The sequence below is a fragment of the Apostichopus japonicus genome, chromosome 16 (assembly GCF_037975245.1).
Source record: "Apostichopus japonicus isolate 1M-3 chromosome 16, ASM3797524v1, whole genome shotgun sequence".
NCBI classification, from domain to species: domain Eukaryota; kingdom Metazoa; phylum Echinodermata; class Holothuroidea; order Aspidochirotida; family Stichopodidae; genus Apostichopus; species Apostichopus japonicus.
In genome coordinates this window covers 9,179,241-9,207,034 of record NC_092576.1, presented here as the reverse complement: position 1 = coordinate 9,207,034, position 27,794 = coordinate 9,179,241, and the positions used below count along the sequence as shown (strand labels likewise).

The following is a 27,794-nucleotide window of genomic DNA, read 5'->3' as shown; positions in this document are numbered from 1 at the left end:
GTGTCGTTTACACCATCACTTATAAAACACAATCTGAGCTTAACCTTTATTTCATTGCAAAATTCCCAGAATAATTTTCATCAAATGATATTCAAGACAAACTGACCTAACATGTAAAAAGTTCGTTCAAGTCGTGGATTCCCATGGTAACCATTTGCCTTACAACTGCATGCAATGGTACCAAACTTTTCAATTGTATAAAAGCGAACTTCCATAGTAACATTATACGTCTGTTTTTCTTCATCAAATGATGTCATCTTCTTCCAAGCTGGCGATAGCGTGGCATTATTCACTGTTATTGCCAATTCAATTTTTGTTCTCGAACCAAAAGCTTTGCAAATGATCCTTATTACGTCTCCTTCAATGTAGCTGTCTTTGAGACCTCCTATTCCATCAACCAGTAGGTTAAGCTTGACCAGAACTGCCACCAGGAAAAAAAAACGTTGTATAGCTTAAGATGTTCAGAAATTTGAAAATTGCAAATAGTGCAAAATGGGAACAACTGCGAATTTCATTAACATTGTACTCAAATTACTTGTTTTTATGACGGGAGCTCGGGAACATGAATTGTTTTTATTTTTGAATTTAGGAGAGAAATGCAAAATAACCTTTCCCTCAATATTTTACCCATAGCCCAACGAAAGAAAACACCAGTCAAAGACAGCAATGTATATAGGCTATATAGGTGGTTTGAATCTCTCAAGATGGTAGGAATCATTTGTGATATTATAATTATACAGTAGTCACATTGCGCACACACACACATTTCTTACCGAAAGTAGAATAGTACAATACAATTCGGTCTCGGATAGCTCCGCCCAACGTACTTCGAAGGCATTCTACACTTCCGTTGACAGCATGGGGGTAAACATTAAGAGTCGAATTGGTACTATGAAGCCTCTGTCCCTCCAAATTATAACCACTGTAATATGGGGTCACTGATGATTCCTGTAGTATCCCATCGACCCACCAGCTAATGCTATTTTCTGGGTGCGTTTCCAGAACTTGGCAGAAAACCTTGATCGGCTGATCTGCCTCCAGAAGTTGTTGTTCACCATTGGTAACGTTTATTCCATCAACCATCATATAAAACAATTTCGGGGCCACTGGTAGAGAAAAGTGATAACCAAAATACCAGATCAATATTTAAAACTTTATCGTTTGACAGGTTTCACTTCATAAGGGCCCCCTCTTAACATTGCAACTTGACTGAACAACATTTTCTGATTTGCCAACGCACAGAAGGTAATAAATTAAAGCTAACGATTCTTTAAAGAAAGAAAAATAAAACGAAAAAAATGTCTCGAATGAAACAGAAGAAACATACCATAAGCAGAAAAACGAACTTTAATGCTCTATTGAAGGGCGGAATCAGTTATTGTTCGTGCACATGTTAATGTTCCACTAACGGTTGGTGGTTGAAATTGAAAAGATGAATGAATATTAAAAGTTCCCTGGTCGACTGAATCTTCCACACTGTAGTTTATATCAGTGATATGTCTGTGTGGTTCATCTTGATGGGAAGATAATCTCCATCGGTGAGATTGAATTCGCCGGAGAGAATGTAAAACGACCTCGGAGGAACTGAAAAATGGAGAAATACGATATGCTATAAATGGGTGAAATTTCGAAAGCACAATATGAAGAAGCAATGTCTCCTTTGACGCAAAATGAGCACTCACTCTCCTTACCTCGTTACTTTCAATGCACAGGAAAAGCAAACTTAATCGGCAAACTTGAAAGGTAATTTTATGTATTTGAATATTAAATAACACTTTGCTGAGTCTGTTAATGAAAATATTTTATTCTCATTCATTCATTTGTTTCCAGCAATGAAAATTACAGTATGCATTACTTATCATTTACAGTCATTTACATCAAAACATGAATGTGGATTATTAACATGGATTCAGAGACTATCCCAGATATTACACCAGTGCAAATAAATATTTCACCTGAACAGTTGATAAATTTTCATAGTGTAGAATTGTCAGCTTGTTGTAGATGCTTTAAACGTATTTCAACACCAAGTTCAGCTCAAAATTATAAACAGAAACGGACATGTCTATATTGTAATAATAAACAGGGATTGTCTGCTAAAAGAATAACGTTGAGTTCAAATTAACAATCATATAAGCTATTAAAGTTATAAAAAACCAACGTGGATGAGTAAGTATAGACTGTTTGGTACACCAAATGTTACGCAGTTGTTTTGACGTAAACTTTCCTGGCAAGAATGTCATTGATTATAGCTATTTTTCTAGCTTCTAACAAGTTTATATCCTAAACAGTTGTCAACGGTAGGTTTTGGAAAGCAGTTATCAATAAATTGCGGTATCTTCATGATGTGAGATTAGTAACGTAACTTGCAGCATTTGCTATGAAGTGTCAATAAGCAGACAGAGTGGACCATACTCATATGCCTCTAAACACGGTTGTAGTGATACAACCCGATTATTTATGAAGATACCACGTTGAGCCATGTGAAAGACACATATGCAAACCTTACCGTTTACTGATAATTGGTATTGAACACAACGGGTACCAATACAACACTGGTAGGTCCCTTCCTCCGATATGGAAAGTTATTCATTACTAAAGCGTAAAGCGGAGGTTGTATGGCAGCAGACTTTCTTGACCACAGCACTTGATATCCACTGTAAATCGTTTGTCGATTATAATTCCATTTCTGTTCAGAAGGCGTAACATCAATTCCTAAGGAACAGTTTAACGTCACGTTGTCGTGTTTATTGGCACTGATGTTGGTATCAGAAAACCCATGGTCATGAAAACCACTACACACAAAGAGAACTAAGTGAAAACGTATAACAACATCCATTCTCCAACAAAGATACGTACAGACGCAATGTATGAACGGCGGTAAGTTGTACGCAACAGTGTGTTGATATCGCATCTGCAACATCCGAATCAAACAGGAACGACCTTTGATTTAGAATACGTCACATAAAAACGTGAGGAAGTGAAATCTATAGCTGTAGCAATCTGTAGCAAGTCGCATAGCTTAAAGATATATCAGTCCAAAGGTAAACAGACTAAACTTATTGCATTAAGTCTGATGCTGTTGTTATTTACAAGTTGTGTGCCGATTCGCCACAGTGGATGCGTTTTATACCTTTTAAGAGCTGGTCAAAGGACGGCCTTCCTTCATGAATCGCAGCGATCTTCATACGTAAACATGCATATAGGCCTATATGTAATGAGAATCTCAGTTGATACGTTATGAACAACTGTATGAATCAATAGTTCTTGTCAGGTATTTGTACAACATTGATGGTCGTCTTCAGTAATGTTGGGATTTTTTTGAACTCGAGTGTTTATGGGAAGGCACTTTTGAAAATTCAGTCGGATTCATATGATGTTGTTTTATCATATGTTTCAATTCAAATTTTATTTTTTTCTCGTTTGTTGTGTACCCTGACCAATTTGATTGGAGGGGGGGGGGGGGGCTGTAACGACTTGCCCTAAAAATACATCCAAAATGTTTCACGCACTCGTTCAACATGTTAGTGTGCATATCATATAGGCATGCGTCGGTTATTACACCGCATGTCAATAACATACAATCATTTTCCATGTTATTACCCTTCCATACTGGTTATAATTATTGGGAAAGTCGTTAATAATGATATTAATAATATAAGTTTAAGCATTGAAAAACACATTGAAAATTATTTATCTTTCAGTAGGTGCCCGAAAAATTCTCAGCATATTGCCCGAATTTTCACAACAATATTTGGTTGGGAGGTGGCTGCAGCCCCCCCCCCCCCCCAGCCGCCGCCTCTTACGCCTATGATACTGATATTCCACATTGTATGAGCTAAATATTCCCTTGGATAGAAAGTACTTGGAATTTTCTTGGCAGTGATAAATTGTTGCTGCATTTAACACTGTACCTGCAATTCATGAAATGGAGTTTGCAAGCGGCTGTTGCATAAGTACTGTTTAAAAAATTGTAATTACTGCTCCATATATCAGGTCATTTTGAAGCGTATCTAATACATGTATAGGATATTGAAAGCGAAATATTGATAAGCTTGTCGTGAAAATTGCTTTATGTGTACATTTTAGTGATTCGTTCTTGTTAACTAGGCAATTACTACTTTCCATGAAAATATAAAATACCATAGAAGTGAAAGTGTGTCGGACCTATTATTTTAAGCCAATCGAGCATATCTGATATTTATTGTTTGACTTCTTGTTACCTTCGTGAAACTTATGTTGCGCTTAATATGTCCAGAATCAAAACAATTTTCAGTGATGCTTATAGTAAAGAAACGTCTTTCAGTTTCATCGTATAGGGGGAAATCACTCCCGTCAATATTGTTTAATGCCTTGCTGTGAAAGAATGCTCTTGATAGGATCTCTGACTGTCATAATTAAAGCTCTTATATTCTTTCTGAAACATGTGTTTTCCCAGAGCTATTGTCACACTTCATCGACAGAAAGCAGAACACAGTACACATGCTTAGTTCTGTAACTTCGACATCATAACTTCGGATTAGACATTTACTGTTATTATCGCATAGGTTTCTCGGTACTGAAAATAGAAATCATACTGCTAAATGGAAGACATTTTTCACATCGTGAGATGGAGTGTCAAGTTATATTTATTTCTCAATAAATGTGACTTAAGCAGTTGCGAAGGATCCTCAAAAATTACTATCATAACAACTGTTTCTGAAGAGTTGGTCCTCAATTGTTCGCCGAATGGAGAACACTGGCCGCACAATTCAAAAACTCTATTTGCGGGACAGCTCTTTCTACTAAATGACGGAAAATAAAGTATTATATAATTACTCTCTGGTGATCGAGGTTTCCATATCGAATAAAGGTACATACGTGTGCAAGGTAAACAAAGAAGTTGTTGCCTCGTATTATATTAAGGTGCAAGGCAAGGCTTAAATATATATGTATATATATATATATATATGTATATATATATGTATATATATATATAAATATATATATATTTATACACACATTGGTATTTGGGTTTACTTCAAGGCATGATAGCTGGGGCTTAGGTTTACTGTACCTCGGGGATAGGTTTACCTGACACCAGTTAAGCCTAAGTCTAAGGTCTTCTCGTTCAACTTCTCACTTCCTTTGAGGAATGATCATTTCGAGTTATGAGACAACATCATTAACTTTTCAATTCCGAAGTTACAAGAAAAATGGTAAGTTAATAGGGTAGAATTAGCCTTCAAAAGTGGAGGTAATTCCGAAGGGTATATAACAGAATTACGTAGTATATATACGTGGTATATATGTTGTTCCCAACTTTACACCTCGAGTTTGGCCAAATGCGGCTATATATATCTTCGAAACTTTAAGGTTCCTCTAATTACACGGAAATCTTCACGTTTTTACTTGTTTCTTTCATAAATTTGGAATATATAAGAAAATAAGAGTTTCTATTTTAACTGGCAAATTCCACGTAATAATACAACGCCCAAATTTCGTAAGCAGTTATGTGTTCGGTTCACAGCACACTCGATCGGATTGAAACGTTGTATCACAATACATATAACGTTACTAATGCATGTGGGCCTAGCCAATTCAATTCAATTCTTTATTTCCAGTATAAATCATTAAAAATTTATCAATGAGAAAATAACTAAATTTATGATTAAGATATAAAATAGTAAATACTAGACATAAAACTGAAAGAAAAATCACAACAATGGTTCTAGAGCACCATGCTGTATGAACATGAACGCCCTATAAACAAAAGAATTCCCAAAAAAGTTCAATCCTGAGTCTGTACGCAAACAGATTTGGATCACCATGCTCATCAATGGATTGTGTGACATACGAAAGTAATAACTTTTGCATACAATTGAAACCTATGCTTGATATATCAATTGGGCGATAATCATTTACTGGAGCAGGGCTGCCAGGTTTGGGCACAGGAGTAGTTTTGGCATGTTTCCAGTCAGATGGAATAATACTTTGTTTATACTTTCATTGAAAATGACTGTGAAAATGTCAGCAATTTCATTTGAACAATATTTAAGAACCCACCAGGGAATGTTATTAATACCTGATGCGACACCTCGCTTGACAAGTCCAAACTGTTTTTTAACCTGATCTCGTTCTATTCCAGGAGTGTCATTGACAGAGCGGTGCGGTAAGTTCAAAGTAATGTCCTTTATAACCGCCTTTCTAGCACTGTCTGTACAATCTCATCAGAAACTTACAATATTTCTCATTAAAAATTGTTTGGATGACATTGATTGTCACCTTCTCTGTTCCAAGAGCACTGGATGGAAAAACCTCTGTTTGGAAAAGAAAATCAAGAAACATGTGGAAATAATTTGAGGAAACAGCTGCAAGGTCACTAATGAAAAGTTAATGCTCTTGAAACACATCCACACAATACATGCTTGTAAGGCAGCAACCCTTCTCATTAAGTTCGATAATTGTGAAATTATATATGTGATCAAGGACAGAGGTTAATGTATAGACATACGACTCCAAGTTCATAGCAAGTATTGTGGTTTAAATTTTACAACTAACAAAGTAATATTTTAGGAAATTGGTATGATTATGGCACAATTCCCAAGTATTATAAGCAGTATTGTGTTATTGAATAAATTTAAAGGTAGTCTGTATTGGCCCCAAATTATAGCACGCTACATTTGCTAGAACAACTTTTCTGGAGGTCTTTACTTCTAAATTGTTCTCAGACATTCTACATGCACACACAACATAACTGAATGCCCAGGTGTGGTAAGTTTCCTAAAGTGGTAAAAAAAAAATAGTTAAGGAATTTTGACTAAAGGTGACCATATTTGAAAGGCTAGCATATTTGGGGCCAATGCAGCATACCTTTGAGGCTTTGCACACAGCATTACATTAAAGTTTCTATAGAAAAATTAAAATAAGAGAAACTTCTCCAAGTACAGGTTACATTTCAATACTGTGGGGTCAAATGGAAAGGGAGCGCCACCATCGGTTGGCGCGGAGCGTACCAGAAAATTTTGGGCTTTACAACCCCCCCCCCCCCCCGATGGCCGGAAACGGCACTTCCCGAGTATTCTAAGCTGCATGTACCTAGCATGAAAATATGGATCTCATGTCTGCAATTTCTCAATTGATGAGAAAAAACAATCTATGAAATATGGTAATACATATCAGATGAGTTGAGATGATACAAAAATCATAATGCCTTTAGCCCCCAACCCCCTCCCGTTCCGTCACCACTGTTTGATGCAGGGCCGGATCCAGGATTCTGGAAGGGTGAGGGGTTTGGCCTCCAGTGATCCTAGGGTCTAAGGGGAGTGGGTTTCCCTCTATCCATTGTGAAATTCTTAGATATTTAAGTACAACAGGGAACCCCCTTCAATTTAGCCATGCAAAGCACCTACAAAAACTCACTCGAAATGTATCTGCATCAGTACGAGTTAGCTAGTTTTGTTGATGATCCTATTCATGGTAGATTGGAGAGAACAAACGCCGTGGATGTTTCTCAATGAACTTTCGGACCACTTCGTCAGTGTCGATAGGAGTGTTATAATACGTGTTCATGAGAACAAGAGCTGTGAGACGTTCCTCGCCCATTGTTGATCGGTGAACAGTTTTATGCCTTCTCACCGCAGAAAACGATCTCTCTGCTTCACAGCTTGTCACCGGAATGACACATGCGATCTGTAGAAGTACCACCAAATTAGGGAAAAGGTCTTTGTTACATGTGTGCAGTGCTAGCAACAGTGAATCTGGCGGATTCTGCATGTTCTACATTTGGAGTGCCATACTTCCAATTCTGTGCGGAGGCTCTTGAACCGGGGAAAATCATCTCTGTACATGACTAGACCCTCTACAACTTTTGGGAGTTCCGATACCTCCATATTTATCATCACTGAAGGAATGAGGGTAAATAGTGCTAATATTGCACCGTTGGAGTCGGTGGCGAAACGTTCCTTCATTTGGGAGCAGACATCATCTACAAATGGTATGGCGATTGCTCGTTTGAAATAATCCCTTGGGGTCTCAGCTGGATGCGTTGCCCAGTATGCATTCCTTCCCTTCGCCCGAGGTCTAGCTTCTTCGACATCCAGCTCCTTGGCGAGGTCTAGGGCATCCTGGTACCAAAGGGCAAACCTGGCATCAATATCCCTTCGGATTGCTACTATATCGTTGCTGACCTCTGTCAGTGATGTGTAGGCGGGTCTAATATCCATGTCCCTCTTCTGCAGCTTGGTGGTAATTGCGCGCAGCGGGTGCAGAACGTTCTTCAGGATCACTAGGCACACAATCATCTCAAAGTTGCCGAAGTTCGCTAAGATGCCTTGAGCCCGCTTTTTGGTTTCACCATCCCACTTCCAATTCTCCTGTACATGTTTAAAATTGTCGTTTAATTTAATTATTTTTTTTCTCTCTTTTTCTTCTCTTTTTTTTTCTTGGCCAAGAGCAGGGGGGTCCGGACCTCCTGGACCCCCCTCTGGATCCGCGCCTGAATCCCTCATTCTTTAGTCTGTTCTGGTATCAGTAATTAAAACCTATAAATGGATTCATACTGAAATATAATTCTGCACAAATGAAATGATATCATCATCATACTGGCAATATGACCCAGATTAACATATTCCAAAGTGAATGGTTTGAAACAAAATCATGTTTAAAAATCATGCATTCAACGTTTAAAGCAAATAATTGATCCAAGACTGTCCTTTCAAACTGAATAACTATGTAAAAATAGGTGGACTCTTGGATTTCACTGCCTTTTTTATTTATATTCGGTGGCATAATATGGTACCAAATATATTTGGTATAATTACATGTGTATATGCCAACACTGCAAAGTTAATTTTCTTCCTTGTTCAATATCAATAGTGTACCTTGGTCCACCTGTACTCTTATCAAGCCTTCAAATATTGTGAGTGATGGACTTTGTCGCTACCCCAAATGCTATCTCAATGTATCACTTACGATTAAGGAAGGCTCTGAATGACTCTGTGGCCAGTCCAGGGTATTCCTTAAGGAACATTGTTCCATTTGATGTTCCGTAGGACATAGTTTCACTTCCGGCACTCAGGACCAAATATCCCTCAGTGGTTGGTATTATTTCTTTTAGTTTGTCAATCTGTAGTTCAATAAAATAATTCATATCTGATAATGTTCAATTTATGTTACATCACATGAGATCAAAACCTTTAGGAATTACTATTCAAATCAGTAGTTTATGGCAATGGGATAAGATTTCTCTTTTTAAAATCGAGAATTTTGTGGCATATTGAAAGCATGAATATTTACCATTGATAGTATTTTCTTTGTGGTCCGCGTCTATTCTTTCTTCCTCCATTTCTAGTCTGTGGGGATTGGGAGGCTCCTGGCCCTGGCTCTAAACAGCGCCCTCAGTTCCAGACCTAAGGTCCCCCAGCTCTCTCTAAATCTCTGAAGCTTCTCGCTTCTGGTAAGTTTTTTAAACTCTTCAATAAATGTAAATGAAAAAGGGAACAGAATAAATTCAACCTTTTAAACTCAATTGTTGAATAAGTTTAAAGAACTTGATGAACTGACTGTGTTTCACAATTTTGTGGTTTGAGATATTTCACAATTGATTCTGTAACAACAAAATTAAAGCTCTCTGATTTTATATAAGCAGTTTAAACTGCCAATCCCCCCCCCCTCCCCCCAAATTAGACTTAGCGATTCCTTGCCTATGTAAGAGCATTCTAAGGGAGTGGGCAAACATTTGCTGAATTGAACAAACAACAAGAGCCCAAGGGCACTGTGGTTCCTTGCCTAGGGGTATATGACAATACACATAGCAAGATTGGGCTCAAATAGTCCAAGTAATTATGGTCCTACATGTACCCACAAAGTAACCAACGCTATAGCCAACACTTTTGTGATCACAAATTGTGATCGGTTTTTTTTATTGGAAGGCACTTTTGAGATCTGAATATGGCGTCGAAAATGTAAGAAATATACGGTCACCTACAAGCGGGTCAACAGATATGATAACATTGGTGACTTCAGATCACATGACCGTTAAGTTTGAAAATGTTCCACCACCCCATTCACAACTTGTCCCAAAATATCAATCGTGTCAGACCTTGGCACTGGGAGTTAATTGCACTAAATGTCTGAAAATTAACTTTGACCTCGTATAACTTCACACACAAAGGTTACCCGGGGGTCAACCTATCGACATTTTTGATCGATGAGACCTAAATAGAGCATCAAAACTATTAAAATTCATACATATTTTTCTTTGCCCATTTTCTCCCCCAAAATACTAGTTTTTTAACATTATTTGACCTTTGGTGACCTCAGATCACATGACCGTTAAGTTTGAAAATATTTCTCTTTACCATTCGCAACTTGTCCCAAAATATCAACCATGTCACACCTTGGCACTGGGAGTTATTGCATTAAATGTCTGAAAATAAACTTTGACCTTGTATAACTTCACACACAACTTGGGTCACCTGGGGTCAACCTATTGACATTTTTAATCGGTGAGACGTGAATATAGCATCTAAACTATAAAAATTGAAACATTTTATTCTTAGCCCATTTGCTCCCCACAAAATACTAGTTTTTTTTAACACTAATTGACCTTTGGTGACATCGGATCACATGACCGTTAAGTTTGAAAATATTCCCCTATATCATTTGCAACTTGACGTTTTTGATCGGAAGGTAACTTTGATATCCAAATCTAGCATCAAAACCAAACATTTTCTTTTTCGCCCGTTTTCTCCCAAAATAAGCACATTTTTATAATGTGACCATTGACCTTTTGACCTTGGTTTCAGATGTAGTTAGATCTCCAGATTCCAAAAAACAACACGACAAGTCTGTACAGTCATCCTAAGTTCGACCGAAAACTTTGACCCCATATAACTTCGCACACAAAAGGTCAAACAGGGTCAACCTATTTTTATGAAGTAGTAATACTGCCCTCTTTGATGTTCCTGGAACACTCCATCGAGAGACCGTACAGGCCCTTTAAATATTTATCTGGGTCTAGGATTCAGTTTTCCCACGAGAAGTTTTAACTATTTCATTGAATCATGTTACAGGCCTTTTTCCCAAAATAGATTCGATGTATCTGTGGAACATTCGAGAAGGCTCTTCTCACGTGGTATGGGGTAATTTCCATAAAAAGGGTGGACCCCCAAACCCCCAACCAATCAGGGCAGATCAGTGCTTTATGCATTGATTTTTATATCGGTAGTTAATGAAGGATGGGCAGGTTATCAGCTGCCTTCTGACTATGCGCAGTGGGATTTTCGGTGGAGTTTTTTCTAAAAGCGGCATGGTCCTGCAAGTTCGTGACTTCGAGTTGCGTAATTGACGGAGTCAGTTCATTGTATTTTTGTTTTTATTTTGCCGGCAACCTAATCATTTTATTCAATTAGAGAAGTGAATCGAGAGACAAGAAATTATAACGGGTACAATTATAGAATACAGGGCCATTCATTAACTCTTCCCAGCATCCGGATGCGCGGATGCGCTGTGTGTCTGTACATGTCCGTTCATGTATGACGCCCTCTAAAATTCCATCACATATTTCATTTTGACTCCGCATCCTCGCATCCACCCCGGAAGTACTAGGAATGTACTTAGAAAGTTTCCCTATACCATCACGTATTTCAAATACTGAAAGTCCCGCATGTAAGAAGATATTCCACATCAAAAGTGTGTCGTTCTTAAAAGGCATCCGTACATGTATGACGCCCTCTAAAATTCCATCACGTATTTCATTTTGACTCAGCATCCGCGCATCCTCGCATCCACCACGGAAGTACTAGGAAAGGAGTTAGGAAATGTTTGACCCCGCATCCAAGCATCCGCGCATCCACTCAAAAAGAAAGAACTTGGACTTTGACATTTTTACTCCGCATACGTACTGGGGTGAGACTGAGCATCCGCGCATCCGGATGAAGAAGGTAGAATGATTAATTTTGAGTGATAACTACCCCTTCGTTTGATGAAGGCATAGCGACCTTGTTAAAAACCCAAACCAACTTATTTGCTGTATTCTGTACGTACACACTGTATGCATCATTCATGTACAGTAATAAAGGCATCCCAGCAAAAAATGTACCCTAATTTTACCGCGGTAAACTATGGTAAATGTGTGGTAAATAGGGTAAATGTGTGGTAAAATTGTGGTAAAATCAACCGCGGTACATTTACCGCAGTTTTACCATGGTATTACCGCGGTAAAAGTATGGTAAAAGTGCGGTACATTTACTGCGGTAAATTTACCGCAGTTTTACCATGATATTACCGCGGTATAAGTAGGGTAAAAGTGCGGTACATTTACCGCGGTAAATTTACCGCAGTTTTACCATGATATTACCGCGGTATAAGTAGGGTAAAAGTGCGGTACATTTACCGCGGTAAATTTACCGCAGTTTTACCATGATACTTCCGCGGTATAAGTAGGGTAAAAGTGCGGTACATTTACTGTGGTAAATTTACCGCAGTTTTACCATGGTTTTACCGCGGTAAAAGTGTGGTACATTTACTACGGTAAATTTACCACAGTTTTACCATGGTATTACCGCGGTAAAAGTAGGGTAAAAGTGTGGTACATTTACCGCGGTAAATTTACCACAGTTTTACCATGATATTACCGCGGTATAAAGTAGGGTAAAAGTGCGGTACATTTACTACGGTAAATTAACCACAGTTTTACCATGGTATTACCGCGGTAAAAGTAGGGTAAAAGCGTGGTACATTTACTACGGTAAATTTACCATAGTTTTACCATGATATTACTGTAGTAAAAGTAGGGTAAGTTTATATGGTACATAAACTACATATGTGATATTCCTACAATTGTGCCATGATTAACCACAGTAAAAATAGGGTAAAACTATATGGTGCAATTATACTATGGTAAATTTACCATAATTGTACCATGATTTTACCACAGTAGAACATAAATGGGTCACACTATGAAACATGATGGTACATTTACAGCAATTTTCCATGATTTTGTCCCATATTTTTGCAATACTGATATGACAAACCTTTTGTTCTATTCATATCTTAATGTTGGCAATATAAATTACCTGTGGATATGAGTTGAATAAAGAAGAGAGACAAACTGCTATTCTTATATGTTATAGTATGCATCTCTTTTCCTAAAAAAACAAGCAGAGGATAGATACATAGAGAATTCCTTCATGGAATCCCTGATATATTTGAGAGGAGACAACAATTAATTCTTTTTTCATTATTATGGAGAACCTAAAAGCCTTTAAAATGCAAAAAGAACTATATAAACTAGCACACATAAGGCATAGCTTCTGTGCTTCAACACAGTGGCACACAAAAATTGACCAATCAGTGTCCTCAGATTTGGGTATTCTCTGTCAGGTCCATTAAATGACTTGACAAGTCAATGTATCTATGATCAAATTACTCTTTCCATTTAAAACAAGTCTTTGAGGACAATAAGAGATCAAAAGTCCAATCTGGACTACCAATTAAGTCAACAGAAAAGAGTCAGGAATCATACCATCTAGGGTAATTGAAATTCAACAAAGCTTTCTCATGTGTGAAACCTCCATGATGAATTAAAAACTGTTGCATTCTACAACTGAGGACTTACATGTCAGGCATACAACCATTACAATAAGGGTAAAGGCATATAGCCAAATTATGATACAGTACACTGATGGGTGAAATTCAAAGAAATATATGGTATACATGCTGATTGAATATAGGACAAAATCATGCTCAATGTTAGGTAAAACTGTCCTACAATTAGTGTAAAATCATGGTAAATTGAGGTAAAACTGAGGTAAAAGCGTAGTAATTCTACGGTACAATTGGGGTAAAAGCGTGGTAAAAGTATGGTAAATTGAGGTAAAACTAAGGTAAAAGCGTGGTAAATATACGGTAAAATTGGGGTAAAAGAACGGTAAAACTGTGGTAAATTTGGGGTAAAAGCGTAGTAAAAGTGTAGTAAAAGCGCGGTAAAAGTATGGTAACACCATGGTAAATTGCGGTTAAATTGGGGTAAAAGTGAGGTAAAACCATGGTAAATTTGTGGTAATTTACTGCGGTAAACCGCGGTTTACCGCGTCCATAGGGCCAAAACACCGTGGTAATGTACAACAAATTTACCGCGGTTTTACCCCAGTTTTACCGGGGTAAAAGTGTGGTATGTTACCGCGGTAAATTTGAGGTAAATTTTTTCCTGGGATAGCGTTAAACACTGTACGTACACACTGTATGCATCATTCACGTACAGTAATAAAGGCATAGCGTTAAACATGGTACCGTATGGTTTACAGTACGTTTCGAACGCACCCGACTCCATCTTTTACTTCCAATTTTTTAGCTTTGCGATCATACGAGGTGACATAAACATGCATATATGACGTAAAACTACCGTAAATTCCTTGTGATAAATATTTCATGGACATTCGATGCTCCGGGAGCGAGAATTTTGGCCGCAAGTGCTTACCGAGTAGGTGTATACCTACGCGATTTTGTGGATGGGAAATAGTATTAGTATGACACTGGCCTTGGAAAGCCCCGGCCGCGAATTTTTTCCCAAACAGGTTTGCAATTACGGACTTTTCAGCCAATCAGATTGCTCGTGACGTCAGCATAAAAAATAACCATCGCTTGGAAGTTCAAAGACATTTACTGAGTTACACACTGACACTTGATTGCGTCTAGTTAAGGGGTTTCCCTTCAAACGACCTAACTTTACTATTAATGCTTGGATTACATGTTGACCTCACTTATGATACATACACTACATTCTATTTGGTTCGTGTTTACGTTATCCACGATTCGTTAGCCGTTCTATTGAAATCAGAATTCGTTTCGTGGAATATGTAGGCCTACACTAAAAGCAACTTCACAACGCGAGTTCACGAGTCTTGAGTGAATATAGGCCTACGCAAAACAGTATAGTGTATAGTGTGATATATTTCCGTCACTGCACTGTGTACAGAGTTTAATGCTTGGATTACATGTTGACCTTACTTATGATACATACGCTACATTCTATTTGGTTCGTGTTTACGTTATCCATTTCGTGGAATGGTAGGCCTACACTAAAAGCAACTTCACGACGCGAATTCAAGAGTCTTGAGTGAATATACGCAAAACAGTATAGTGTATAGTATACAAATAATAAATGGTTATGAGTGCAATAGTGCAAATATTTCATGAGTTGAAGATGTAATCTTCCATTCAACGAGGCGCAGCCGAGTTGAATGGAACAAATCACATCTTTCAACGAATGAATATTTGCACTATTGCACGAATGGAAGCCATTCATTATTGGCCGTGGCTATTCTTACGACTAGTTGTAACAATTATCTATAAACTATTCTTACGACATCAGCGAATTCATTCGCAGTAAAGTAAATAAAGCAACTGAGCGAGTAGTAGGGGTCCCCCTAACCCTAACCCTAACCCTATCCCTAACATAACAGGAAATTATTGTTACTCATAGTCGTAAAAATAGTACTCCTGGTTGTAAAAATAGCAACTGCGCATGCGTAATTATTCTTACGACTCGTCGTAAGAAAAGCCACTTTGTTCATTATTTGTTATATACAACACCTTCAAATTTGGATATAATTGGATGTAAAATGCACTCATGCAACAGATTGTTTTGAACAGACAGGTTTCTCTGCTCTCTTACCATTGAAAAAAGTGCTATCAAAAAAGTATAACACATGGTTCTGTTTCATAGAGTGCAATAGAGCGGATTTTGCATGCAATCGACGAGCAATTGACCAATCAAATGGCCGGAATATTATTAGGAGTTATAATACATATAGGCCTACAGCGCATGTGTGATGTACCCTGTACGAACATTTCACTGTGCGATGTTATCGATTAATGCCTTCACAGAAAACTTCGATCAAAGTAGATCATACAATACTAGTGTGCTAAATATGTCTAAACCAATTCCAAACATATCTAAATATATTTTCGAAAAGCTACGGGTAATTTTGAACGGGTATATCTTCGTTGCAACAAATGGATGCAGAACCTCGAAGTGAAGGTTTCTATGGTGATGACGTAACTTTTCCGACCAATCAGGAACGACTATTTACGCACACTTGCAAACCGGTTTGGGGAAAAAAAATTCGCGTCCCCGAGGACGTGTATCGTAACGTCAGACGTCAGAACAAAATACAAAAGAAATGCTCGTGACGTATCGTTTCATGCCAGGGGCCGGGGCGCGAATATTGTTTTCCCAAACTGATCTGACACTGCAATTATTTCCTCGATTCTGATTGGCCCTCAGCGAGCACGTGATACACTTTAGTATTCAACATGGATCCCTCAATACTCAGTCGATATCAGTATGATCAACACGAACAAATTCAAGATATTCACATTAGCAATTTTCCAAAACTTTTGGTAGGTCATATATGAACGAAAGTATATAGTGTTCTTAACACAATGAAGCAACTATTCCCAACTACTGCGCCCATTATAGGCAGTCCTCGGTCGCCTGTATACTCGCTTGACTCCGCTCTACACACAACACATGTAATGTAGCCTATTGTACTGTGTATAGTACACAACACAATAAAAAACACAGTAAATTTGTAATTGTATACATGTTGCCGATGTACATTTGAACGAGGTGTTTGTGTACATTCGGAGTTGCGATACTTTTAGTTTTATAATCATAAATTCAAAATGTATTCAGTCAATGAATCATGATCATAGGCCTAGTCGAATATGTAGTAGCCATGAAGACGGCGAGCGAGTGTGTGCCAGCCAGTGAGTGTACACAAAAAAAGGGGGGCATTTGACGATATGTCTGTGTCTTTTGACTTGCTAACTAGTTGTATATAGCCTTATAACATATACGTACGGAAACCTATTGGCTCGCTGAGAGCCAACCAGAATCGAGGAAATAGTTTCAGTGTCAGTTAAGTTTGGGAAAAAAAATATTCGCGCCCCGGCCCCTGGCATGAAACGACGCGTCACGAGCATTTCTTTTGTATTTTGTTCTGACGTCACGTCCTCGGCGGCGATTTTTTTTTCTCCCCTCGCTCCCATTGGCTGGGGTCCGTATACTTAAGCTTCATTACAATATCAACTAGCAGCTGCTGCACTGAATCGCTCATTCACAAACCACACTTCACAAGGCCACCTTGCCTAGTACACTCAAAAAAGACAACAGTCTAGAAGCAGAGGTTTTATCTCATAGTAAGTATCAGTTTACAGTTGTACTCTATGTGCATCATATTTTAAATATATTAATCTTCTGATTTCAAGACTTTGCAAGAGTTGTGCAGGTTCTAAAAGACTTACCGCAGGGTGTAAGCTACCCGGTAGCCCTTGACTTCAGTGAGAAGGCTGCAGTAAGTACACCAGCTGCATTGAATGACAATCTTCTCCGGCCTTCGAAAGCTTCATCTACTACAACCATCACACCATCTACCTAACCCAAGACAAGTGAACCAGTAGCGTCATGTACCCCGTATATAGAGTTGGTTTCATGGGAAGATAGCCAGGTAAAAACTCTACTGAACATCATAAAGATAAAGAAGGACCTACTCAAGGTAAAAAACAAGAAACCAATCTGGAAAAATATTTCATCTGAGCTGTCTGACACACTTGGTGTGAAAGTAACTGCTGATCAGTGCTATGATATATACAGAAACATTAAACAGGCTCTGCGCAAACATGAAGATAAACGTCGTAAAACAGGTAATGGTCAACCGAAGCCGTTCAACTTTCCAGACATTTATGATCTAGTTGGTGATGACCCCTCTCTTCAACCAGCCTATACCTGTGATTCAGAGGGAAACATGTCAGAAATTGGGGGCCAGCCAACAAGTGATGAGGACACAGAACCAACGCGTAAGAAGATTAAAACTCGAAACCGATCATCTCTCATAGTAAATGAGATGAAGGATATGTTCATGGCAAGCCAAACACAGTTGCAAGAAACCCTAATGGCTATGCACAATGAGAACAAGGCCCTTCTTACAAAACTTATTGATAAACTGTAGATGTATTTGAGCTCAGATAGCATAGGTGTTTTTGTTGAACAAGTTTACTCTTTAATTTTTGTTCTTTCTTTTATTAACTTCATGTATTAACTCCATCTTGGAAAGAGGTTGGATTTTACAAAAGGAGAACTTACTAGACTACATAATCAATAAATTGAAAAATGATCCTGTTGCACAAAGCACCAAGAAGACAATTTTTGTACTAGAAAGACAACCTTTGGAGAAGTTGTAACATATTTTACAAGAAAAAAGGACAAAAAAGTTATCTATATTCTCCTACTTAAAGAATTATAAGAGCTGGCTTAAATTGTTTGTTGTTTAATAATAACTTTAAAAAATGCTTTCCAGTCTATTTTTAATGTTATTTGCATGTAATTGTAGTGTTAGCATCATGCTTTTTATCTGCTAGAAAGCAAACAAGCTTATAATGTTAGTTGAACAATGCCATAAGCTCCTGTCGCCTCTCCTGACCTGTTACTTCCTCGTTGTAAGGATAATCCTGCTGCTCTCTGTCATGGTCACGGTTTTTGTGAAACTCCTCCCTAAGCTCATCGTCATTCATGATGCACACATTATGAAGGGTGCAGGCTGCCAGTATGGCCTTACAAAGAAATTTTGTATCCTCTGCTCGAAAAAATTGTAGGCGAAGAAACCGCCCCTTCAAATGACCAAACGCACGCTCTATGACATTCCGCTGGCGACTCAATTCTTGATTGAATCTTCTTTCCTCAAATCCCAGATTTCCATAATCACTAAAGGGAGTTATGAGGTAACGCAAAAGTGGGTAGGCAGAATCTCCTAACAAGTAATATCCAGGAGGGAATTTGTTATCATCCCCCATTAAACAGCAATTTCTGAACACTCTTGCATCGTGAACACTGCCAGGCCATCCAGTCAGGACGTGTGTGAAAATTACTGGTACAAACTCTCTGTAACTGCATTGAATAGAAGTGCTTCCTATTGAAATATGACTGTGGGAACTCTCTCGGTGCTGTTATTATGATGTGTGTGCCGTCGATTGCACCAAGGGTATTTGGCAGCCTCCCAATCTTTCGGAATCCTTCAGATACAGCTCGCTTGTTAGCATCACTAACGCCAGGAAACAAGTCGTGGCATAACATCTGCAGCAAACATTGTGATATGTGGACTGAGACACCCCAAATCTGTCAGACATTGTCCTGAAGCTCTCAATGTTGCCTATAGAAAAAGAAAATGTGATCTTACTGAAAGATTATTAAGCCACTCTAAAACAGCCCAATCAGAGCCTGCAGGTCGGCCTTGCATCTAGGTGAAGCTCATATATATTCCATATGGACCTATAGTATATAAACATCGGCATGCTGGCCAGGGTACGTTACAAAGAGTACAGGGACCAAGCTTATAAAAGTTGTTTACTAGCATAACTTTATGATGACTGATGTATGCGGGTCAATGGAGGCACGTGCAGTGAAAAGGATAGTGTTGTAGGTGCAGTACCAGTGCCACACCATTTCTTGGAATGCATTTTCATGCAGGGAGACCACAAAGAAAAAGTCAGTGTCACTGATTTCGTGCCGCCTAGGCAGTTTTCAGGCGTTGGAATATTCGTGCTCGCTAATTGATTTATAAGTATTTCTGCGGTAAAATGAAACTTGAAATCAAGGTCGTCGTATCGATGCACAATGTTTTCTGCAAATCCAACTACTCGAGGAACCTCTTCCCTTTCAAGCTTACTTACCGACATGACTGGAAAAATGTACAATCAGAGCAATGCAAACTTTTCTCCTTCTTGTCTGGCCATCCATGCTCTGTTAATAACATATAAACCACACTATCAATACGACTACTTCATGTCGTTTTGCCCATTCAGTCGTTCGTGTCGTCTATTCACCACGCATGCGTAACGAAGTAAACTGACGTCGAGAAGATTACTCGAGTTGCTACCAGTGTTAGCGTTTTTACACTAGATTTAGCGTTTTTAGGCTTTTCTGATGATCTAGCGTACGTTTTTTCAAAATTGCCAAATCTAGCGTCTTTTGCCCGAAATTGATGGTTCACAACACACAAATTGCACGTATCCGAATCATTCTAAGTGAAATTACCGCTTGGCATCACACTTGAACCTATTTATATGTTACTTTTACACAATGTTATCGCGGTCTATATATTTATTATGAATAATGCAGAACACCGGTGTAAGTTAAATACTTATTCCTCGATCCTCGTTCGACATTCGCGAATGAGTAACTGCTATTCAGTTACTTATTCGACAATGGTATCGACGAAAACCTATTGCAAGACAAAAGCTTTCCTACAAGATATTCAACATTTGGTCGTGGAAAGAGGTTTATCTATGGGTCATGTGAACTCTAATGACAATGTAGAAGGGTACCATCATGCGTCTTGCCCGGTCCAAAGAGTTCTTGACCAATTAAAGTGACCACTAAATCTTGACTTCTTTAACGAGTGTAACGGGACCACGATAAAGCTGTGGGCCCTAATCCGTGCAGCACGCCTTGGATCATCAACCGATGAGTAACATGAACTCTAAGGACATTGTAGAAGAGTACCATAATGCGTCTTGGCCGTTCCAAAGAGTGCTTGTCCAATTTAATTGACCACTAAATCATTACTTTTTTAGTAAGTGTAACGGGACCACGAAAAAGCTTTGGGCCCTAATCCGTGCAGCACGCCTTGGATCACCAAAGCGATGGGTAACATGAACTCTAAGAACATTGTAGAAGAGTACCACAATGCGTCTTGCCCGGTTCAAAGAGTGCTTGTCCAATTTAATTGACCACTTAATCATTACTTCTTCTAATAAGTGTAACGGGACCACGAAAAACTTTAGGCCCTAATCTATCCAGCCTCAATGTAGGCGTCACAAATACGCGCACGCTCACCATATACACACACACGCACACAAGGCAAACATGAATTCAAATAGTAATATTTTATTGCATCAAAAAGTAAGTAAAGTATATATTGCAACACGACAAGCACTAATTTAAATTGAATCTGCAATAATATAATGACCTCAAGGTGTTAACTTTGCATGGGTACGTGGCTCCGCCGTGGGCGTCGGGCAGATCACTATACTTACTAATCGGGCTGTCTGTACCATCATATGCTACCTCAGGGGTATAAATACTTGCATTGCGTACTTTGGATTTGTGCTAACATGGTATAAGAACGTACAAACTAGTTTCGTACTATTTTATCTAAAGTTGGGCAGATCACGTTTTGAAATGTGTTTACAATATATTCTTTGAACCTATAAAATAATGGAATGACCTTGAATTCTTACATCACCAAATCGCGAACATAAGCGAAAGAATTTGATCAAAATATGCTGTTTCTGCCATACACAATGGAACTGTTTAAACTTCGAACTTCCAAGCAGGCATTTGCAGAAAGACAGGACGGAATTAAAACTATGATTTGATCAAGTCTCCTACACGTGGCATTTTGCCCAAATCACGGAAAATTGAACATTTACAACATATTTTTACTTACGCCGATTTCCTTTAAACGCTACTAAGCTGGACAATAAATTAACGACCATCTCCTTTGTTAATTTTTAAGTATCGTGCGCTTAGTGTCAACCGGTAGCATTACAAATTGCACTTTGGACCCTCAATGAATGAAAAAAAAAAGAGAAATTGTTTTCAGTGCATTCCAATTAATGGCCGCATGTCTATATATGGCCAAATTCCGTATTAAGGAAAGTTTTTACAATTTCAGAAAGTTACCTCTAAATGACTTCCGAATTCTTCGATATGTCAGCATATATAACACTTTAACTTCTGAAAATCACTTACGAAATTTCAACTTAATCATAGGGGAAAATTGCAATTTGGCAGTTATTTGAACACAATGGCATCAGAATGGCATCAAGCGACAGCATCTTTCTAGGGCTGTAGCAAGGCAGTAACAGGCTTTTAGCAGGCATGCACTGTCATTAAAGCTCAACTGAAGCTTACAGCCGGAGAAAAAATGAAAGAAATAAACCATCCCCTAGGCCTACCATGCATTAATGACACATGCAGTAACGTTCAGACATTGAACAATATCACTTTAACTTCACTAACGTGGGTCAGAAACATTCGTAGAAGAAAAGAAGGAAATTGTGACTATTTCCGATATTTAATTCATTTGGGAATACAAATGCGAAAAAGCAGTTAAACTATCAAACATGTTGCAGATTCTTTCAGTTATCTATCACATAAGAATTGTAATGGTTCGTCGCAAGGGAGCAATCACGCTATGACAAATACACTGAAAACTTAAATTGGTTCACCGACTAACATAACGTTAGTCCATATGGTTCCTCTCCCGAATAACATAGCCTTAGTCAGTTGCTATACCGACTAATTTATTCCTTAGTCAGTTGGATTTCTTAGTCGGTCATCTTAGTCCGTCAGCTTAGTCGATCATCAATTTCTTAGTCGGTAAATGTATATTAGTCAGTTACATTAGTTGGTGACATTAGTCGGTCTTTACCGACTAATTTATATGAGCCACCGACTAGTTTATGGCAGGTTTTACATTAGTCAGGATGGTGCCTCTCCCGACTAACCTTTCTTAGTCGGTATCGACTGACTAGTCGCACTGACTAGAATCACTGAAAGAATTAAACCCGACTAGTTTCACTGACTAGCATCACTGAAAGAAAAGAGAGCAGAAGAAACACAAATAATGTGTACGTTGGCAGTATTTATTTCTGATAAAACTTCTGATGTCTACAAAGCTGACTTTCGACAGATAGAGAAGAAATCACTGTAAACAAAAATATGAAAATATGATTTTATTCCAACAAAGTTAAGACAAGTTAATGGATCAAACATGAATCGCAAAAGTATAGCACTGCACAATAATGCAAAGCTGAATCTTGGGCAAGGGTTCCTCATGACTTTCGTTTTAAAGTGGTACCCCAAATCGACACCAGTTAAGTCTTCACGAACAAAGAGTGTTTCTCTTAACTACAAATGGCCTCCCACTTGTCTTCAGGAAGCCAAAATCTGCACCAGTATTGACCTGTGAACAGAAAATATGATATACGTGTAAGCACAGATACAGATATAGCACATGATAACTCACATTATCATAAACATACATTTACATTAAAATTTTATAACATATTGGGGGGTATACATTTAAATCTAGGTCCCTCAAATTATAAGCCAGGAATAGCAGCTTTACCAAATAATTATTAGCTTTGCACAGCATAACACCAAGTTATTTTTCAAAGCTTAATAATTATGTTAATCATGTTAATAATGATCCCAATAGACCGGGAGCCCAGAGGGTTTGGTTAGCTGGGAAGGTAACCAATTGCCTTGTACATCACAATGTTCACAGTTCATTCCTGTATATGAAACCAGACGACTGGCAAACCGACTGTGGTGGGTGTGGCTGGGAGAGCAATTTTAAAGTCACCTGATAGCTAACCTAGATCAGTTTTTATGGTAACACATCAAAGTAAATGTGTCAGGTATGGCCCCAAGAGCAACAAATGGCCATTGCCAGTAATTATTGGTGGTGGGGTACCCCTGCCAGTGATCTATAATTGACCCCTCAAGGCTGACCTAGGTCAGCTCATGAGGTAACCACTTGAAACCTACTGGAAAATGTTGGTTAGGACTTCAGATACAACTGATAGGCATTGCCAGTAATTTTTATTGGTGGGGTACCCCTACCAGTAGAACCCCAAAATGCCCATCCCCTCATTGACCTAGGTGAGCTCATGATTTGACCAGTTGAACCCTACAGGAAAATGATAGGTATCACTTCATATGTAAGGATGGGCATTTCCAGTATTTTATATTGGTGGGCCACCACTGCCAGAGCCCGCCCATCCCTTACATATAGAATCCTGTCAATCATTTATTATATATCATTCCTATATATACACACAAACGAACTAAAAAAGATTAAATAAGTTGCAGTACATTTCAAGAAAATGTACAAATTTGAATGTTCATCAAAGCTGATGTTTTTCCTGTTCTGGTAGACTTAGCCTAAGATATGCGTAACATGCATAGTACGACTTCCTTGAGTACTGTAGGCCAAAACAAAAACTATATTTGGCATTACTTTAAATCGTGACTAACAGCAAAAAAGTCTTTGCATTGTTCTTTGCAAAACAACTTCTGTCATCCACCCCTACCCACCAGCCTCCCCCCAAGAAAAAAATAATAGAACGTCAACCTAAGTGTAATTGTTCTTCCTTCTGAGCACTGAACACAAGCCCTTCAATCTAATTATTCAGGTAACTCTTGCGCCGTAGATTAAGCGGTAAAGGTTTGACAAATTTCCAAAGAGATACTCAATGCCCTCTTGAGTCAAAAGTGAACGACAGCCATTAAGACAGAAAGAAAGATGAGAGGCTTACCACAGCAAGTTGCAACAAATACTTTTCAAATTGATTTAACCTATCAATTGTGAACAAGAATAACATTTTTCTGCATTGTACTGAATTCACAATTTATTCATATAGTCATTAATATCTACAGTGTTCCTGTTGTGTTGATTACTTTCTTTCTCCAAACAAAACTGATCAGAATCAGCTTTCCAAATTCCAATAAAAAGATTATGTTATAACACAGTGACCTGTACGTTCATGAGCTTTTTGCACCACGTTTCTGGTCAGTTCGAATCTGCTAATGTAACTTTGACATTAAATTTCTCTAAATTAATGTCTCTTTGGACTAAACAGGAACCACGGTATTGTTTGTTTACTATTTACTACTAAAATACTTTAGACTAGTATGACTATGATCTACCCCCCCCCCCAAAAAAAAAGATTTTTTTTTTTTTTTTTTTTTTTTTTTTTTTCCCCGCCTCCAGCTATGCATTTTAAGGGCAGTTCCAGGCTCCTAACTTTAAAGAAGCTTAATTGTATACCCTGCCCATGTAATTTTGGTGGACTAGGCTACAGGGCTAAGCCTAGGTATAGACCAAGACAGTAATAGTAATACAAATAAGATAAAGCCTAGCCTAGGCCTAGGCCTATTCACAATATTACCCTACTAAAAAGGTTTTCTGTAGCCAGCGTATAGCCTTTCCAATACCACAGGCTGTATACCTTTTTGTTCATGGTGGGAAAAACATCCAGTTCCATCATAACTGAAGTAATAAAAGTCATTTTAACAACCTTTCAGCTCCATTTCCTTCATTGATTCCTTCTGTTAATTGGGAGTTGAGAGTCACCAACGTTAGTAGTATTCAGACTAGTCGTAGAACTAGTACTAACAGGGCTTACGGCTACACTAACATTAGTGTCATACATATTGGGCCTAACGTAAGGCATATTATCACCATTGTCTAAATCGTCTAACTGAGATGAGCTTAGTCGCACCGTGTGGTTCGTGGCATACATTTAAACGGGTTTGAAATAGTCTCTATATTTAGAAGGCATTGTAGGCCTCAATATTGATCGACAAAAGTTCCGGAATTTTCTTAGAGTATAGAACTTAGAAGTAACGTCGTCGGTACTTACTCTTAAAGTCTAAGGACAAGGTACGTAAGGTCTATACATATCGCGCGATATGCGCACAGTACAGTACAGTATACTATTTTACGTTGGTCGAAGTTGAACATTGCTGTCGACAATGCATAATGACCTACCGTACCGACGCGGAACTAAACCGCAGACGGCGTGCCCGGTACGTTTATTCATCGTTTTTTAATTTTGTCTGGTCTTCTAAAGCCGAGAAAAACGATACCAAAAAAAAAAAAGAAAACCAACAATTTCTAAATATATCTATTTTAATTAATTACACCTGTCCTGTTTAACCCACGAAACACGAACCAAATAGATTCGTTTCCTGTTAAATTTATTGAAGTTCACATTTACAAGGAACATTACTCGGGACTATCAATTTCGGCGGTAAAACTTAAACACTTTCAAAGATAGTAAAATTATTTAGATATCGGAAGACATCAGTGGCGTGTTGTCGGTATCATCTTTTTTTCGGAAATTTGCTTGTTTTTTTGCTCATTTTAGTGAACACCTCCTGTCACGTTCAATCTAGTATCAAGGGTAATTTTTACTGTCAACGGATCTAGTGTTTAAAGCAGTTTGGATTCATTATTTCCAGTGATTTAGTTGAGTGCATTTTTCGAATTTCAACTTTTCGGTCATTTTGTAGTAGCCTATAGGCCTACTATAGCCTACCCACTTGCATTATACCACTTGCATTGTACGTGGTTCAGTACGTTAGTCGTTTACCAGCAAGAGAAGAAGTGCAAATATGTTGGAAGCTTGTTTGGGACCGAAGAAGATATTAACCGAAGTACGACGAGCTCAGGAGAGAGTTAAAACAGTATCAACGTATGACCCAACTAAAATTACCATGTAAGTACAGTAATGGTTTTGCATGCTCTCATATTCATAATGTTTACAGTTTTTTCTTTATTTTAATTACTTTGGTTTTCTTTACTTATCCTGAAAAACTAAAAGACGTACAATGTAATATTAGAAGCTAGCCTACATCATTCATTGGAAGGATCGTGCATCACGGAAGGTCAAAGTGATAATATATTGTTTCTGAAATTGTTTGGTCCAAATATGAACTGCAAATGCTGCATTGATATTGTGATTAGTGTTCAAACGATTATGCATAACAGCAAATACCGATTACCGATTATTTTTTTCATATTCGTATCGATTCCGATTATTTGAAAAAGAGAAAATATACCGTTCATACGAAATCGGCAATAAATTTTGTGATAGAAGCAATTATTGTTGTGATTTTCCTGTTTACTTTTGCTTTCGTGGTAATACAAGGCTCTTACTGGGTATCCTTTTGTTTGTACCAAATTACCTCTGGAGTTTTTTTTTTTACAAATTTCAAATGCTAAGCGAATGGCCTAACCACCTCGACGTGTATGTCACCTGTCAGTGTTTATGGCTTGAAATGGGCTAAGAATAGTTACTCAAAATATCCATCTCAAAAAGTATCTCAGACAAACCATCCATTTTCAATCTTTACCAAAGTGTAAATTTTAATTACATATTGCCTACATTCCGACATTATTTTGTACTTATTTTCAGTATTAAACCGTTTATGAACAAATAGAAATGTTACGAACTTGAAGTTAAACATAGTTATTCGTTACCTATTAACTCCATTCAAGTTCAATTAGAAAATGTATGCTCAGGTCAATCAAACTGAAAAGCAAATTTGTACCATCGTAACTTGTTTAAAATTACTCTAGAATGTTACCAGATTGATGTAAAGAAATAATAACAACTAGAAACTACTCCAAAATAAAATACAACATTCCCTCTTTAAGACATAGCACATACCTTCCAAACAAATGCCGTTTTCCAGCATATTGAAAGTTGAAAACTAAGCTACGCATTTTTTTTTTTTGCAAACCGATGGTTAGGCTACATTTCCCATTGACTTAGTGTGGTTGTTAGGCTAACATGAGGTCAAAGGTTGCAGTATTTCATGGATATTTTAGTTATAGCTAACTGCGTCACAATTTCAGCGAATAAAGAGATGCTTAGACTAGATTTTCCCGTTGACTACGTGTGGTGTTCAGGTACCATGCGCGACGATAGCAGCAAGGAAAGTATGTAAAAAAGCTACGCAAAGTATTGTTTGTTTTTTTTTTGCAAAACGATGGTTGAGCTATATTTCCCATTGACTTAGTGTGGTTGTTAGGCTAACGTGTGGTCGAAGATTGCAGTTTCCATGGATATTTTTATTTTTTATTTGCGACACAACAAGAGCGAATAAACAGATGGCTAGGTTAGATTTCCATGTTGACTTAGTGTGAAGTAAGGCTACCATGTGGTCGGAGATT

General features: G+C 38.0%; 2 protein-coding genes across 16 annotated transcripts in view; one reads left to right on the top strand and one right to left on the bottom strand.

Moving 5' to 3' along the window:
* Nucleotides 1–27,794, top strand: part of LOC139981981 (uncharacterized) — a 471,811-nt gene that overhangs the window by 196,437 nt on the left and 247,580 nt on the right. The gene's annotated exons all lie outside the window — the stretch shown is intronic.
* LOC139981986 (tyrosine kinase receptor Cad96Ca-like) overlaps nt 1–27,794 on the bottom strand; it is a 196,139-nt gene that overhangs the window by 11,288 nt on the left and 157,057 nt on the right. The window contains exons 1-4 of one of the 4 annotated variants that reach the window (XM_071994476.1): nt 2,510–3,183; nt 1,328–1,584; nt 774–1,106; nt 107–421 (exon numbers count right to left, since the gene is read on the bottom strand). The exons of the other annotated variants lie outside the window; for them this stretch is intronic. Coding sequence (XP_071850577.1) covers nt 107–421; nt 774–1,086 — 628 coding nt within the window. The 5' untranslated portion in view covers nt 1,087–1,106; nt 1,328–1,584; nt 2,510–3,183. Of the gene's footprint in view, nt 1–106; nt 422–773; nt 1,107–1,327; nt 1,585–2,509; nt 3,184–27,794 lie in introns of those variants that run through there. 4 annotated transcript variants of the gene reach the window in all.